Below are 16135 nucleotides of genomic sequence, written 5' to 3'. Positions count from 1 at the left end.
TTCAGGGGTACTGCCGTATAAGTCCATGGGTACTGCTGTATAAGTCCAGTGGTACTGCCATATAAGTCCAGGGGTACTACCGTATAAGTCCAGTCCAGGGGTACTGCCGTATAAGTCCGTGGGTACTGCCGTATAAGTCCAGTCCACTGGTGCAGCCGTATAAGATCAGGGGTACTGCTGCATAAGTCCAGAGGTACTGCTGTATAAGTCCAGTTCAGTGGTGCAGCCATATAAGTTCAGGGGTACTGCCGTATAAGTCCAATGATACTGCCGTGCAAGTCCACTGGAACTGCAGTATAAGTACACTGGAACTGCCGTATGCGTCCAGTGGTACTGCCGTATGCGTCCAGTGGTACTGCCGTATGCGTCCAGTGGTGCAGCCGTATAAGTCCAGTGGTGCAGCCGTATAAGTCCAGGGGTACTGCTGTATAAGTCATGGGGTACTGCCGTATAAGTCCAGTGGTACTGCCTTTTCTCTAACGTCCTAGTGGATGCTGGGGACTCCGAAAGGACCATGGGGAATAGCAGCTCCGCAGGAGACTGGGCACAAAGTAAAAGCTTTAGGACTAGCTGGTGTGCACTGGCTCCTCCCCCTATGACCCTCCTCCAAGCCTCAGTTAAGATTTTGTGCCCGAACGAGAAGGGTGCAATCTAGGTGGCTCTCCTGAGCTGCTTAGAGTAAAAGTTTAAATAGGTTTTTTTATTTTCAGTGAGACCTGCTGGCAACAGGCTCACTGCATCGAGGGACTAAGGGGAGAAGAAGCGAACTCACCTGCGTGCAGAGTGGATTGGGCTTCTTAGGCTACTGGACATTAGCTCCAGAGGGACGATCACAGGCCCAGCCATGGATGGGTCCCGGTGCCGCGCCGCCGGCCCCCTTACAGAGCCAGAAGAGTGAAGAGGTCCGGAAAATCGGCGGCAGAAGACGTCCTGTCTTCAATAAGGTAGCGCACAGCACCGCAGCTGTGCGCCATTGCTCTCAGCACACTTCACACTCCGGTCACTGAGGGTGCAGGGCGCTGGGGGGGGGGCGCCCTGGGACGCAATGAAAATACCTTAAATGGCTAAAAATACATCACATATAGCTCCTGGGCTATATGGATGTATTTAACCCCTGCCAGTTTTCCACAAAAAAGCGGGAGAAAGGCCGCCGAAAAAGGGGCGGAGCCTATCTCCTCAGCACACAAGCGCCATTTTTTCCTCACAGCTCCGTTGGAGGAAGGCTCCCTGACTCTCCCCTGCAGTCCTGCACAACAGAAACAGGGTAAAACAAGAGAGGGGGGGCACTAAATTGGCATATTAATATATACAGCAGCTATATTAGGGAAAAACACTTATATAAGGTTATCCCTGTATATATATAGCGCTCTGGTGTGTGCTGGCAAACTCTCCCTCTGTCTCCCCAAAGGGCTAGTGGGGTCCTGTCCTCTATCAGAGCATTCCCTGTGTGTGTGCTGTGTGTCGGTACGCTGTGTCGACATGTATGAGGAGGAAAATGGTGTGGAGGCGGAGCAATTGCCTGTGTTAGTGATGTCACCCCCTAGGGAGTCGACACCTGACTGGATGGTCTTATGGAAAGAATTACGTGATAGTGTCGGCACTTTACAAAAGACTGTTGACGACATGAGACAGCCGGCAAATCAGTTAATACCTGTACAGGCGTCTCAAACACCGTCAGGGGCTATAAAACGCCCGTTACCTCAGGTCGATACAGACACTGACACGGACACTGACTCCAGTGTCGACGGTGAGGAAACAAACGTATTTTCCAGTAGGGCCACACGTTACATGATCACGGCAATGAAGGAGGTTTTGAACATTTCTGATACTACAAGTACCACAAAAAAGGGTATTATGTGGGGTGTGAAAAAACTACCCGTAGTTTTTCCTGAATCAGATGAATTAAATGAGGTGTGTGATGAAGCGTGGGTTTCCCCCGATAAAAAACTGCTAATTTCTAAAAAAATTATTGCCATTATACCCTTTCCCGCCAAAGGTTAGGGCGCGTTGGGAAACACCCCCTAGCGTAGATAGCTCACACGCTTATCAAAACAAGTGGCGTTACCGTCCCCTGATACGGCCGCCCTCAAGGAACCAGCTGATAGGAAGCTGGAAAATATCCTTAAAAGTATATACACACATACTGGTATTATACTGCGACCAGCAATCGCCTCAGCCTGGATGTGCAGTGCTGGGGTGGCTTGGTCGGATTCCCTGACTGAAAATATTGATACCCTGGACAGGGACAATATATTATTGACTATAGAGCATTTAAAGGATGCATTTCTATGCGAGATGCACAGAGGGATATTTGCACTCTGGCATCAAGAGTAAGTGCGATGTCCATTTCTGCCAGAAGAGGATTATGGACGCGACAGTGGTCAGGGGATGCGGATTCTAAACGGCATATAGAAGTATTGCCGTATAAAGGGGAGGAGTTATTTGGGGTCAGTCTATCGGACCTGGTGGCCACGGCAACGGCTGGAAAATCCACCTTTTTACCCTAAGTCACCTCGCAGCAGAAAAAGATACCGTCTTTTCAGGCTCAGTCCTTTCGTCCCCATAAGGGCAAGCGGGCAAAAGGCCACTCATATCTGCCCCGGGGCAGAGGAAGGGGAAAAAGACTGCAGCAAACAGCCTCTTCCCACGAACAGAAGCCCTCCCCCGCTTCTGCCAAGTCCTCAGCATGACGCTGGGGCCTTACAAGCGGACTCAGGCACGGTGGGGGCCCGTCTCAAGAATTTCAGCTCGCAGTGGGCACACTCGCAAGTGGACCCCTGGATCCTGCAGGTAGTATCTCAGGGGTACAAATTGGAATTCGAGATGTCTCCCCCTCGTCGGTTCCTGAAGTCTGCTTTACCAACGTCTCCCCCAGACAGGGAGGCGGTATTGGAAGCCATTCACAAGCTGTATTCCCAGCAGGTGATAATCAAGGTACCCCTCCTACAACAGGGAAAGGGGTATTATTCCACGCTGTTTGTGGTACCGAAGCCGGACGGCTCGGTGAGACCCATTTTAAATCTGAAATCCTTGAACACTTACATAAAAAGGTTCAAGTTCAAGATGGAGTCACTCAGAGCAGTGATAGCGAACCTGGAAGAAGGGGACTATATGGTGTCTCTGGACATCAAGGATGCTTACCTCCATGTCCCAATTTGCCCTTCTCACCAAGGGTACCTCAGGTTTGTGGTACAGAACTGTCACTATCAGTTTCAGACGCTGCCGTTTGGATTGTCCACGGCACCCCGGGTCTTTACCAAGGTAATGGCCGAAATGATGATTCTTCTTCGAAGAAAAGGCGTCTTAATTATCCCTTACTTGGACGATCTCCTGATAAGGGCAAGGTCCAGAGAACAGTTAGAGGTCGGAGTAGCACTATCTCAAGTAGTACTACGACAGCACGGATGGATTCTAAATATTCCAAAATCGCAGCTGATTCCGACGACACGTCTGCTGTTCCTAGGGATGATTCTGGACACAGTACAGAAAAAGGTGTTTCTCCCGGAGGAGAAAGCCAAGGAGTTATCCGACCTAGTCAGGAACCTCCTAAGACCAGGCCAAGTGTCAGTACATCAATGCACAAGGGTCCTGGGAAAGATGGTGGCTTCTTACGAAGCGATTCCATTCGGCAGATTCCACGCAAGAACTTTTCAGTGGGATCTGCTGGACAAATGGTCCGGATCGCATCTTCAAATGCATCAGCGGATAACCCTGTCTCCAAGGACAAGGGTGTCTCTCCTGTGGTGGTTACAGAGTGCTCATCTCCTAGAGGGCCGCAGATTCGGCATTCAGGATTGGGTCCTGGTGACCACGGATGCCAGCCTGAGAGGCTGGGGAGCAGTCACACAGGGAAGAAATTTCCAGGGCTTGTGGTCAAGCATGGAAACGTCACTTCACATAAATATCCTGGAACTAAGGGCCATTTACAATGCCCTAAGTCAGGCAAGACCTCTGCTTCAGGGTCAGCCGGTGTTGATCCAGTCGGACAACATCACGGCAGTCGCCCACGTAAACAGACAGGGCGGCACAAGAAGCAGGAGGGCAATGATGGAAGTGGCAAGGATTCTTCGCTGGGCGGAGAATCATGTGATAGCACTGTCAGCAGTGTTCATTCCGGGAGTGGACAACTGGGAAGCAGACTTCCTCAGCAGACACGATCTTCACCCGGGGGAGTGGGGACTTCACCCAGAAGTCTTCCACATGATTGTGAACCGTTGGGAAAAACCAAAGGTGGACATGATGGCGTCCCGCCTCAACAAAAAACTGGACAGATATTGCGCCAGGTCAAGGGACCCTCAGGCAATAGCTGTGGACGCTCTGGTAACACCGTGGGTGTACCAGTCAGTGTATGTGTTCCCTCCTCTTCCTCTCATACCAAAAGTACTGAGAATCATAAGAAGGAGAGGAGTAAAGACTATACTCGTGGCTCCGGATTGGCCAAGAAGGACTTGGTACCCGGAAATTCAAGAGATGCTCACGGAAGACCCGTGGCCTCTACCTCTAAGAAAGGACCTGCTCCAGCAGGGACCATGTCTGTTCCAAGACTTACCGCGGCTGCGTTTGACGGCATGGCGGTTGAACGCCGGATCCTGAAGGAAAAAGGCATTCCGGATGAAGTCATCCCTACCCTGATCAAAGCCAGGAAAGATGTAACCATACAACATTATCACCGTATTTGGCGTAAATATGTTGCGTGGTGCGAGGCCAGGAAGGCCCCTACAGATGAATTTCAACTGGGTCGTTTCCTGCATTTCCTGCAAACAGGACTGTCTATGGGCCTCAAATTAGGGTCCATTAAGGTTAAAATTTCGGCCCTGTCAATATTCTTCCAAAAAGAACTGGCTTCTGTTCCTGAAGTTCAGACGTTTGTCAAGGGAGTACTGCATATACAGCCTCCTTTTGTGTCTCCAGTGGCACCTTGGGATCTCAATGTAGTTTTGGGATTCCTAAAATCACATTGGTTTGAACCACTCACCACTGTGGACTTAAAATATCTCACATGGAAAGTGGTAATGCTGTTAGCCCTGGCTTCAGCCAGGCGTGTCTCAGAATTGGCGGCTTTATCCTATAAAAGCCCTTACCTAATTTTTCATATGTGGTGCCTGCGGCTACTAGGGACTTGGAGGATTCCAAGTTGCTGGACGTAGTCAGGGCCCTGAAAATATATGTTTCCAGGACGGCTGGAGTCAGAAAATCTGATTCGCTGTTTATCCTGTATGCACCCAGCAAGCTGGGTGCTCCTGCTTCTAAGCAGACGATTGCTCGTTGGATTTGTAGTACAATTCAGCTTGCACATTCTGTGGCAGGCCTGCCACAGCCAAAATCTGTAAAAGCCCATTCCACACGGAAAGTGGGCTCATCTTGGGCGGCTGCCCGAGGGGTCTCGGCTTTACAACTTTGCCGAGCAGCTACTTGGTCAGGGGCAAACATGTTTGCTAAATTCTACAAATTTGATACCCTGGCTGAGGAGGACCTGGAGTTCTCTCATTCGGTGCTGCAGAGTCATCCGCACTCTCCCGCCCGTTTGGGAGCTTTGGTATAATCCCCATGGTCCTTTCGGAGTCCCCAGCATCCACTAGGACGTTAGAGAAAATAAGAATTTACTTACCGATAATTCTATTTCTCATAGTCCGTAGTGGATGCTGGGCGCCCATCCCAAGTGCGGATTGTCTGCATTACTTGTACATGGTTATTGTTACAAAAATCGGGTTATTGTTGTTGTGAGCCATCTTTTCAGAGGCTCCTTCTGTTATCATGCTGTTAACTGGGTTCAGATCACAAGTTCTACGGTGTGATTGGTGTGGCTGGTATGAGTCTTACCCGGGATTCAAAATCCTTCCTTATTGTGTACGCTCGTCCGGGCACAGTATCCTAACTGAGGCTTGGAGGAGGGTCATAGGGGGAGGAGCCAGTGCACACCAGCTAGTCCTAAAGCTTTTACTTTGTGCCCAGTCTCCTGCGGAGCCGCTATTCCCCATGGTCCTTTCGGAGTCCCCAGCATCCACTACGGACTATGAGAAATAGAATTATCGGTAAGTAAATTCTTATTATAAGTCCAGTGGAAATGCCGTATAAGTCCAGTGGTACTGCCGTATAAGTCATGGGGTACTGCCGTATAAGTGCAGTGGTACTGCCGTATAAGTCCAGTGGAACTACCATATAAGTCCAGTGGTTCTGCCATATAAGTCCAGTGATGCAGCCATATACAGTAAGTCTAGGGGTACTGCCGCATAAGTTCAGGGGTACTGCCATATAAGTCCACCCTTATTGTGCATGCATTACATCTGGGCATATTCCAGCACATCCCATGTTTTGCACATACAATTAATTTGGTGGTACATAATTTTTTTTTTAAATGACAGGGGCACTCCTAGATGGGCTAGGTGTTTGTGCTGCACACTTGTGTCGCTTAGCAAAGTCATCCAGCTACCTCATTGCACCTCTTTTTCTTCTTTGCAGGATGAGCTGTTTGGGGCCTAATTTTTAAAAATGCCATCCTGTCTGCCACTGCAGTGCCACTCCTAGATGGGCCAGGTGTTTGTGCTGCACACTTGTGTTGCTTAGCAAAGTCATCCAGCTACCTTGGTGCAACCTTTTGGCCTAAAAACAATATTGTGAGGTGTGAGGTGTTCAGAATAGACTAGAAATGAGTGAAAATGAATGTTATTGAGGTTAATAATACCGTAAGATCAAAATTACCCCCAAATTCTGTGATTTTAGCTCTTTTTGTGTTTTTAAAAATAATCATCCAGATCCAAAAACAAAAACAAAACCCGAAAGAGTGGTTTTGGCAAAACGAATCCAGATCCAAAACACGTGCGAGGATCCTGATCCAAAACACAAAACAAGAAAAGTGCCCGCTGCACATCTCTAATATATATATATCTATATCTAGTCAGACAGCAGTGTAATAATCATACACGTAATGCCGCATGTAGCAGCTAAGTCTGTCCAAAGTCCTGATAGTATGCCCAAATGGGCGCTTAAGCACATTAAACACGTACTTTTTGCACATTTCACCTCAGGAAGCTGAAGCAGTAATGTCTTCCCCTGCGGCACTCGCTCCCGTACGAAGCAACAATTGAATTGCTCTGTCGGGTGCCCCGAATAGTGGTGGTCATGGGGGAAAACAATTAAAACGCCCTCAATGTGTCAGTAAAAGAAAAAATATATATTTTTCCACAGAGATATTTTTGATTGAAACAGAATGAAAATGCATGAAATAAAAAAAAAAAATTCTTTGTCCCATAATGTTATGTTTCAAACCTAAGCATAGTTAAGATAAAGTAGGCCAAGCAATTATCTAAACTGACAATAAGCAGACACTTATGTGCTTTTTTTTCAGCAGTTAATGCGGTTGTATCACTTATAGAGGCAAAACAAGTACCGAAAGTTGAGGTGAATGCTGCAGCTACTAAATCCTCTTCACAACATATTCCTGTGCAAATGAATATGAAAGAACCTGTACAGGTAACCCTTACCCAACACATACAGATTATTACAAAAACTCAGCGTAATATTCTGCAATGAACCATGAACTTGACTAAGTTTTACATGTCACCAGTAGCGGATCTTGCCACGGGCAAGCAGGACTTTTGCCCGGGGCGTCGCCTTCCGGAGGGCGCCGGCGCCATCCGGAGGTCGCCGCACCATGGCAAGATCTGCTGCTGCTGTCAGTGCTGTGGCCCCCGCTGCCCGCTACCACTGCCGCTGCCCCCTGCCGTGAAGGGAACTAGATGCGTTGCGTCTAGTTTCCCTTCGTGGAGAGGACCTTTACTGTGAGGTGCGCGATGACGTCATCGCGCACCGCACAGCAAAGATCCTCTCCATGAAGGGAACTAGACGCGTGGCGTCTAGTTTCCCTTCGTGGAGAGGACCTTTGCTGTGTGGTGCGCGATGACATCATCGCGCACCGCACATAATTTCAGCTACGCCCCTATTGCCCGCCCGGGGCGCTGAAAACCGTGGAGCCGGCCCTGCATGTCACAATAACTTATTATAATCTAACATCAGTATTCATATGAGTTGTGTTTCTCAAAAACATGTGATCCTCATAAATATTCACAGACCTTCTTATTAGCGATGTCACAGTTCTTTGAAATAATTAGAGAATAGGCTGCAGTTGAATGGAACATATTTAAGAGATCCTTAAAAGCTCAGTTTAGCTAATACATTTATTGGCATTATCATGTTAATTAAATAAACATTTCAGTTTTTCTCCTAAATCTCTGCTTATCCTTATTGTGAGGATATAGGGTCTGCAGATCACTCAGAGACAGTAGAATATGAAAAACTTGAAATGAGGTTTATTTTGACAACAGGATTAAATACAGCATGGGACACTTTGGGGTGATATTCAATTAGTGTCGTTTGTCGACCTTTCGAAAAAACTGCACTTTTGCCCATTTTTAGGTCGAAATTACACTGAACCTGTTCAGTGCCGTGCCATTTTTACAAACCATGTGGATCAGCAAATTTGCCACCGATCCATGTGTTTTGTCGAATTTGCAGGCGTTTTCGACAGTTTTTGGGTCAGTTTTCGCCCATGCCAAATTGCCAATTCAACAAAAAAAAAAAAAAAAACGAAAAGGCATGGGCTAAAATGGATTAAAAAACAGGCGAAAATGCCAGCTGTTAAATACACTGTCGAATTAGTGCCAATTTTCCAACTGTCGGAAAATTCGGCACTAATTGAATATACCCATTAGGCGGTATCCTTTTAGCCACAGTAAATTACCACGTGTAAAGGTCTCACCAGTGGCTATCCTATTAGCCCTGATAAGCCGGCGTGAGGCGCAACATATCTAGGATTTTGTTTCACCTGCAAGACCAGATGCCCGGAATTAGCCCCGTTTTCAAACTAAAAGAGTGCTGTTTCTCCCGAAAACACTCAAGTTTCACTGAACCTGTGTGTTTTCGGGAGAAAAGGCATTTTTCTTTACAGGTGATCTAAATGAATAAACAATTACCCAAATGGCACTTAGTAATGCATATAACCATTTCATAAACAAAAATATATTTATTGTGTTTAAGAATATCAGTGTTCATACACCTCCCGGGAGCTGTTTTAAGAATATGTACACTTAAAATGACATAAAAAACACAACTTTGATATTAATAACAAATTAATAAAAAGTTGTCACATATATGGGGCCGGATGTAATAGAGTGCGAGACGGCCGGATATCCGAGACTTGGTCAAACTCGTACTTTTTTTTAAAGCAGCAAACATTTACAAGTCAAAACCAGGTTGGTTTTGCCTTATTAATGTTTGCTGCTTTAAAAAAACGTACGAGTACGGCCAGAGTCTCGGAGCTCTGGCCGTCTCGCACTCTGTTACATCCGGCCAATTAAATGATTAACTTGTATCAAAGAGGCAGTTGGTGACTAAACTCATATTACTGGCTCAAATGTGTGTAACATTGCATAAAGGCAAGTATAATTACTAGGCAAGTTGTAACTGATGAGACTGTCAGTTCATGACAGTCAGTCTCACCGCACTTAGTAAAAACATTGAAGCAGAGCCGGATATACTGCTGTTGGATATTGTTATCCTTAAGTGAGCAGCCTGACGTACTGTGTCCCTCCAGTGGCCCACCGGGATCAGCGGTGTTGTTTGGGGCAATGGGTTTCTGCATAGCCGCTAACAGACCCAAGTGACCGATGTGGGTCTCTCTGGATGCGGCAGCTGTAATGCGGTCTGTACGTCCCCGGAGCCGCACCCCATTAAGCGCAGGTGTTAGGAAGCGATGTGGGTCACTTGGTTGTTGGCAGGTGCACATGGGGGTGATGTTGGTATTTGCTCCACAATAATAGCCGGTAAAAAAGCTGAATAAGCCAGTGAGTACACACATATAGACAATGGAAAGGTCACTCAAATGGCCAATATCCAAAGCCTTTGTATCCTCAACGCGTTTCTCTGCACAGCAGGGAAGCTTTGTCAAGAGGCCATTTTGTGTGAGCCCAGTAAATATATACCTGCCTAACAGGTTATAATCATTTACATAATTATATCTCTGCTGGAAGTGAGCCCAGTGAGGACAGGTAATACAATGCCACAGTTTTTTTAATGCTTCTTAATTACATAGATGTCTGGCATACCGTACCTCTTTCCCAGGTGGCTGCTGGTGTTTTTATTTTCGTGATCTCCCATTTACACAAGCGTCTATGGGCCTACTTCAGACCTGATCGCAGATGCAAAACTGTTGCCTAATGGGCAAAACCCATGCAGAGAGAGTAAGATTTGTTTGGGGTGTGTTCAAACTGAAATCTAAATTGCAGTGTAAAAATAAAGCCGCCAGTATTTACACTGCACAGAAACAGTATAACCCACCCAAATCTAACTCACTCTGCACATGTTATATTTGCTCCACCTGCGCTGCACATGGGGTGTCATTCCGACCCGTTCGCATGCTGCTGTTTGTCGCAGCAGTGCGAACAGGTCGGTTCTGCGCATGCGCGGCGGCTGCATTGCGCAGGCGCATGGCAGCAATGCCGCTAACGACAAAAGTGGTAGCTGCGGCGACCGCAAGAAGATTGACAGGAGGAAGGCATTCCGGGGCGTGGTTCAGCGAACGCAGGCGTGTCCAGGCGTTTGGAGGTCAGATGTCTGACGTCAATTCCGGGACCTGCATCGCTGGAATGATCACACAGGGCAAGTAATTTTTACACTGGTCTTGTTTTACTGGAAACTTTTTTTGCATAGCAGGGCTGCACAAGCATTCGCAGCCGTGCTATGCAGATATACACTCCCCCATAGGCGGCGTCTAGTTGATCACACGGGCAGCAAAAAGTTGCTACGTGCGATCAACTCGGAATGACCCCCATGGTTTTGCCCATTAGAGAACAATTTTTCTGCTGCGATCATGTCTAAATAGGCCCCATTAGCCTGTTTGCTGTGTTTGGATCTAATTGGTTAGCCTGTAAAAACATTTTGGGAAAAAACTTAAAAAACTCTTGGAGCTGGCCCTGGTTATAAAAATATAGGAAACAAAAGGAGTAGGGGGTCCCCTATACTTTTTAAACCAGCACCAGGCTCCACCAGCAGGGGGTAATGCCACAAGCAGGGGACACACTTCATGGGGTCACCCCGGCCAAAGCATTCACCCCCCAAACTAGTCAGCCCAGGGCAGGGATTCCTGTGGATGTGGGGACTCCCCCAATAAAGGGGTCCCAACTCTCCAGGGCTCCCAAAGCCTGGGCTAAAGCTTGGGGCTATCCCATGCACTCCTGGGCTGTGGGTACAGGGTCGATAGCTTGGGATACTGTAAAAAATATTATCCTTTCCAGGGAGACTACAGGTTCCAAGAAGCCTGCCCTGCATGTCTGTACTTGGAAAACTACAAGTACCATCACGCAGGCCCCGCTGGTACCTATAGTCACCCTGTAAAGGAAATATTATAATAAACATGCAACACCGACAGTATAAATAATTTATTTATCTTTGCCTTCACCTGGGTGTGGCGTCCTTTACAGCTCTTTTGCATGGCCGCTGCCTCCCCAGGGTTTTCTCTGGTGTCTTCTTCTATGATCTCCAGCTGGGGGCGAAGACTATGTGAGCTCTTTTGCAATGGCCGCCGCCCCTCCCCCCATGACTCCGGAGTGTTCAGGAGCTCTTCTCACCTCCTCATCTGACATTGGACTGTCTACCATCTGCCTCGCGCTGGTTAATATAGCCAGCCCAGGGAGGCTTTGCGATACGCAGTGAGCCGCAGTTGGCTCACAGCGATCATCTTGAATTTTAAAATTGGCGTTGTTTGTGAACCAATGACGGCTTTGGCTGTGCTGCCCATTTTTTAAATAGGCAGAACAGCCAATCACGATTTCTCTAACGTCCTAGTGGATGCTGGGGACTCCGTCAGGACCATGGGGAATAGCGGCTCCGCAGGAGACAGGGCACAAAAGCAAGCTTTTAGGATCACATGGTGTGTACTGGCTCCTCCCCCCATGACCCTCCTCCAAGCCTCAGTTAGGTTTTTGTGCCCGTCCGAGCAGGGTGCAATCTAGGTGGCTCTCTTAAAGAGTTGCTTAGAAAAAGTTTTTAGGTTCTTTATTTTCAGTGAGTCCTGCTGGCAACAGGCTCACTGCATCGAGGGACTTAGGGGAGAGAAGTGAACTCACCTGCGTGCAGGATGGATTGGCTTCTTAGGCTACTGGACACCATTAGCTCCAGAGGGAGTCGGAACACAGGTCTCGCCCTGGGGTTCGTCCCGGAGCCGCGCCGCCGACCCCCCTTGCAGATGCTGAAGATTGAAGAGGTCCGGAACCAGGCGGCAGAAGACTTTCAGTCTTCATCAGGTAGCGCACAGCACTGCAGCTGTGCGCCATTGTTGTCAGCACACTTCACACAGCGGTCACGGAGGGTGCAGGGCGCGGGGGGGGGCGCCCTGGGCAGCAATGTATAATACCTGTATGGCGAAAAATACATCACATATAGCCCTTGAGGCTATATGGATGTATTTAACCCCTGCCAGATATCACAAACTCCGGAGAAGAAGCCCGCCGAAAAGGGGGCGGGGCCTATTCTCCTCAGCACACAGCGCCATTTTCCCTCACAGAAATGCTGGTGGGAAGGCTCCCATGCTCTCCCCTGCACTGCACTACAGAAACAGGGTTAAAACAGAGAGGGGGGACACTGATTTGGCGATATGAATATATATATTAAATGCTATAAGGGAGGAACACTTATATAAAGGTTGTCCCTATATAATTATAGCGTTTTGGTGTGTGCTGGCAAACTCTCCCTCTGTCTCCCCAAAGGGCTAGTGGGTCCTGTCCTCTATCAGAGCATTCCCTATGTGTGTGCTGTATGTCGGTACGTGTGTGTCGACATGTATGAGGAAAATGTTGGTGAGGAGGCGGAGCAAATTGCCTGTAATGGTGATGTCACTCTCTAGGGAGTCGACACCGGAATGGATGGCTTATTTATGGAATTACGTGATAATGTCAACACGCTGCAAGCCGGTTGACGACATGAGACGGCCGGCGAACAAATTAGTACCTGCCCAGGCGTCTCAAACACTGTCAGGGGCTGTAAAGCGCCCATTTACCTCAGTCGGTCGACACAGACACAGACACGGACACTGATTTCAGTGTCGACGGTGAAGAAACAAACGTATTTTCCTTTAGGGCCACACGTTAAGGGCAATGAAGGAGGTGTTACATATTTCTGATACTACAAGTACCACAAAAAAGGGTATTATGTGGGATGTGAAAAAACTACCTGTAGTTTTTCCTGAATCAGATAAATTAAATGAAGTGTGTGATGATGCGTGGGTTTCCCCCGATAGAAAATTATTGGCGGTATACCCTTTCCCGCCAGAAGTTAGGGCGCGTTGGGAAACACCCCTTAGGGTGGATAAGGCGCTCACATGCTTATCAGAACAAGTGGCGGTACCATCTACAGATAGGGCCGTACTTAAGGAGCCAGCTGATAGGAGGCTGGAAAATATCCTAAAAAGTATACACACACATGCTGGTGTTATACTGCGACCAGCGATCGCCTCAGCCTGGATGTGCAGAGCTGAGGTGGCTTGGTCGGATTCCCTGACTAAAAATATTGATACCCTTGACAGGGACATTATTTTATTGACTATAGAGCATTTAAAGGATGCATTTCTATATATGCGAGATGCGCAGAGGGATATTTGCACTCTGGCATCAAGAGTAAATGCGATGTCCATATCTGCAAGAAGATGTTTATGGACACGACAGTGGTCAGGTGATGCAGATTCCAAACGGCACAAAGATGTATTGCCGTATAAAGGGGAGGAGTTATTTGGGGTCGGCAACTGCTGGAAAATCCACAGTTTTTTACCCTAAGTCACATCTCTGCAGAAAAAGACACCGTCTTTTCAGCCTCAGTCCTTTCGTCCCTATAAGAGTCATATCTGCCCAGGGATAGAGGAAAGGGAAGAAGACTGCAGCAGGCAGCCCATTCCCAGGAACAGAAGCCCTCCAACGCTTCTACCAAGTTCTCAGCATGACGCTGGGACCGTACAGGACCCCTGGATCCTACAAGTAGTATCCAAGGGGTACAGATTGGAATGTCGAGACGTTTCCCCCTCGCAGGTTCCTGTAGTCTGCTGTACCAATGTCTCCCTCCGACAGGGAGGCAGTATTGAAAACAATTCACAAGCTGTATTCCCAGCAGGTGATAATCAAAGTACCCCTCCTACAACAAGGAAAGGGGTATTATTCCACACTATATGGTGGTACTGAAGCCAGAAGGCTAGGTGAGACCTATTCTAAATCTGAAATATTTGAACACTTACAAAAGTTCAAATCCAGATGGAGTCACTCAGAGCAGTGATAGCGAACCGGGAAGAAGGGGACTATATGGTGTGCCGGGACATCAGGGATGCTTACCTCCATGTCCCAAAAATTTGCCTTTCTCACCGAGGGTACCTCAGGTTCGTGGTACAGAACTGTCGCTATCAGTTTCAGACGATGCCGTTGGATTGTCCAAGGCACCCCGGGTCTTTACCAAGGTAATGACCGAAATGAGGATTCGTCTTCAAAGAAAATGGACGACTTCCTGATAAGAACAAGGTCCAGAGAACAGTTGGAGGTCGGAGTAGCACTATCTCAAGTAGTTCTACGACAACACGGGTGGATTCTAAATATTCCAAAACCGCAGTTGTTCCGACGACACGTCTGCTGGTCCTAGGGATGATTCTGGACACAGTCCAGAAAAAGGTGTTTCTCCCAGAGGAGAAAGCCAGGGAGTTATCCGAGCTAATCAGGATCCTCCTAAAACCAGGAAAAGTGTCAGTGCATCATTGCACAAGAGTCCTGGTAAAAATGGTGGCTTATTACGAAGCGATTCCATTAGGCAGATTTCACGCAAGAACTCTTCAGTGGGATCTGCTGGACAAATGGTCCGGATCGCATCTTCAGATGCATCAGCGGATAACCCTATATCCAAGGACAAGGGTGTCTCTCCTGTGGTGATTACAGAGTGCTCATCTTCTAGAGGGCCGCAGATTCGGCATTCAGGATTGGGTGCTGGTGACCACGGAGGCCAGCCTGAGAGGCTGGAGAGCAGTCACACAGGGAAAAAATTTCCAGGGAGTGTGATCAAGTCTGGAGAATTCTCTCCACATAAATATACTGGAGCTAAGAGCAAATTTATAATGCTCTAAACTTAGCAAGACCTCTGCTTCAAGGTCAGCCGGTATTGATCCAGTGGGATAACATCACGGCAGTCGCCCACGTAAACAGAAAGGGCGGCACAAGAAGCAGGAGGGCAGTGGCAAAACTGCAAGGATTTTTCGCTAGGAGGAAAATCATGTGATAGCACTGTCAGCAGTGTTCATTCCGGGAGTGGACGACTGGGAAGCAGACTTCCTCAGCAGGCACGACCTCCACCCGGGAGAGTGGGAACTTCATCGGAAAGTTTTCCGCATGATTGTGAACCGTTGGGAAAGACCAAAGGTGGACATGATGGCATCCCGCTCGAACAAAAAACGGGACAGGTATTGCGCCAGGTCACGAGACCTTCAGGCGATAGCTGTGGATGTCCTGGTAACACCGCGGGTGTAACAGTCGGTGTATGTGTTCCCTCCTCTGCTTCTCATAACCAAGGTATTGAGAATTATAAGACGTAGAGGAGTAAGAACTATACTCGTGGCTCCGGATTGGCCAAGAGGGACTTGGTACCCGGAATTTCAAGAGATGCTCACAGAGGACTAATGGCCTCGGGAGCTAAGAAGGGACTTGCTTCAGCAAGTACCATGTCTGTTCCAAGACTTACCGCGGCTGCGTTTGACGGCATGGCGGTTGAACGCCGGATCCTAAGGGAAAAGGCATTCCGGAAGAGGTCATACCTACCCTGGTCAAAGCCAGGAAGGAGGTGACCGCACAACGTTATCACCACATGTGGTGAAAATATGTTGCGTGGGTGAGGCCAGGAAGGCCCCACGAAGAAATTTCAACTAGGTCGATTTCTGCACTTCCTGCAAACAGGAGTGTCTATGAGCCTCAAATTGGGGTCCATTAAGGTTCAAGTTTCGGCCTTGTAGATTTTCTTCCAGAAAGAATTGGCTTCAGTTCCTGAAGTCCAGACATTTGTCAAGGGAGTATTGCATATACAGCCCCTTTTGTGCCTCCAGTGGCACCGTGGGATCTCAACGTAG

General features: G+C 48.0%; 1 protein-coding gene across 10 annotated transcripts in view; it reads left to right on the top strand.

Moving 5' to 3' along the window:
* ENTHD1 (ENTH domain containing 1) overlaps positions 1 to 16135 on the top strand; it is a 284474-nt gene that overhangs the window by 152341 nt on the left and 115998 nt on the right. For 5 of the 10 annotated variants that reach the window (XM_063938822.1, XM_063938815.1, XM_063938818.1 and 2 more), the window contains one exon: positions 7346 to 7470. In XM_063938822.1, coding sequence (XP_063794892.1) covers positions 7346 to 7470 — 125 coding nt within the window. The remainder of the gene's footprint in view (positions 1 to 7345; positions 7471 to 16135) is intronic. The other 5 variants (XM_063938823.1, XM_063938819.1, XM_063938824.1 and 2 more) reach the window with 3 other exon arrangements.

This window comes from Pseudophryne corroboree, chromosome 9 (assembly GCF_028390025.1).
Source record: "Pseudophryne corroboree isolate aPseCor3 chromosome 9, aPseCor3.hap2, whole genome shotgun sequence".
NCBI classification, from domain to species: domain Eukaryota; kingdom Metazoa; phylum Chordata; class Amphibia; order Anura; family Myobatrachidae; genus Pseudophryne; species Pseudophryne corroboree.
The sequence above is the reverse complement of the archived record's forward strand: the minus strand, read 5'-3'. Positions and strand labels throughout refer to the sequence as shown.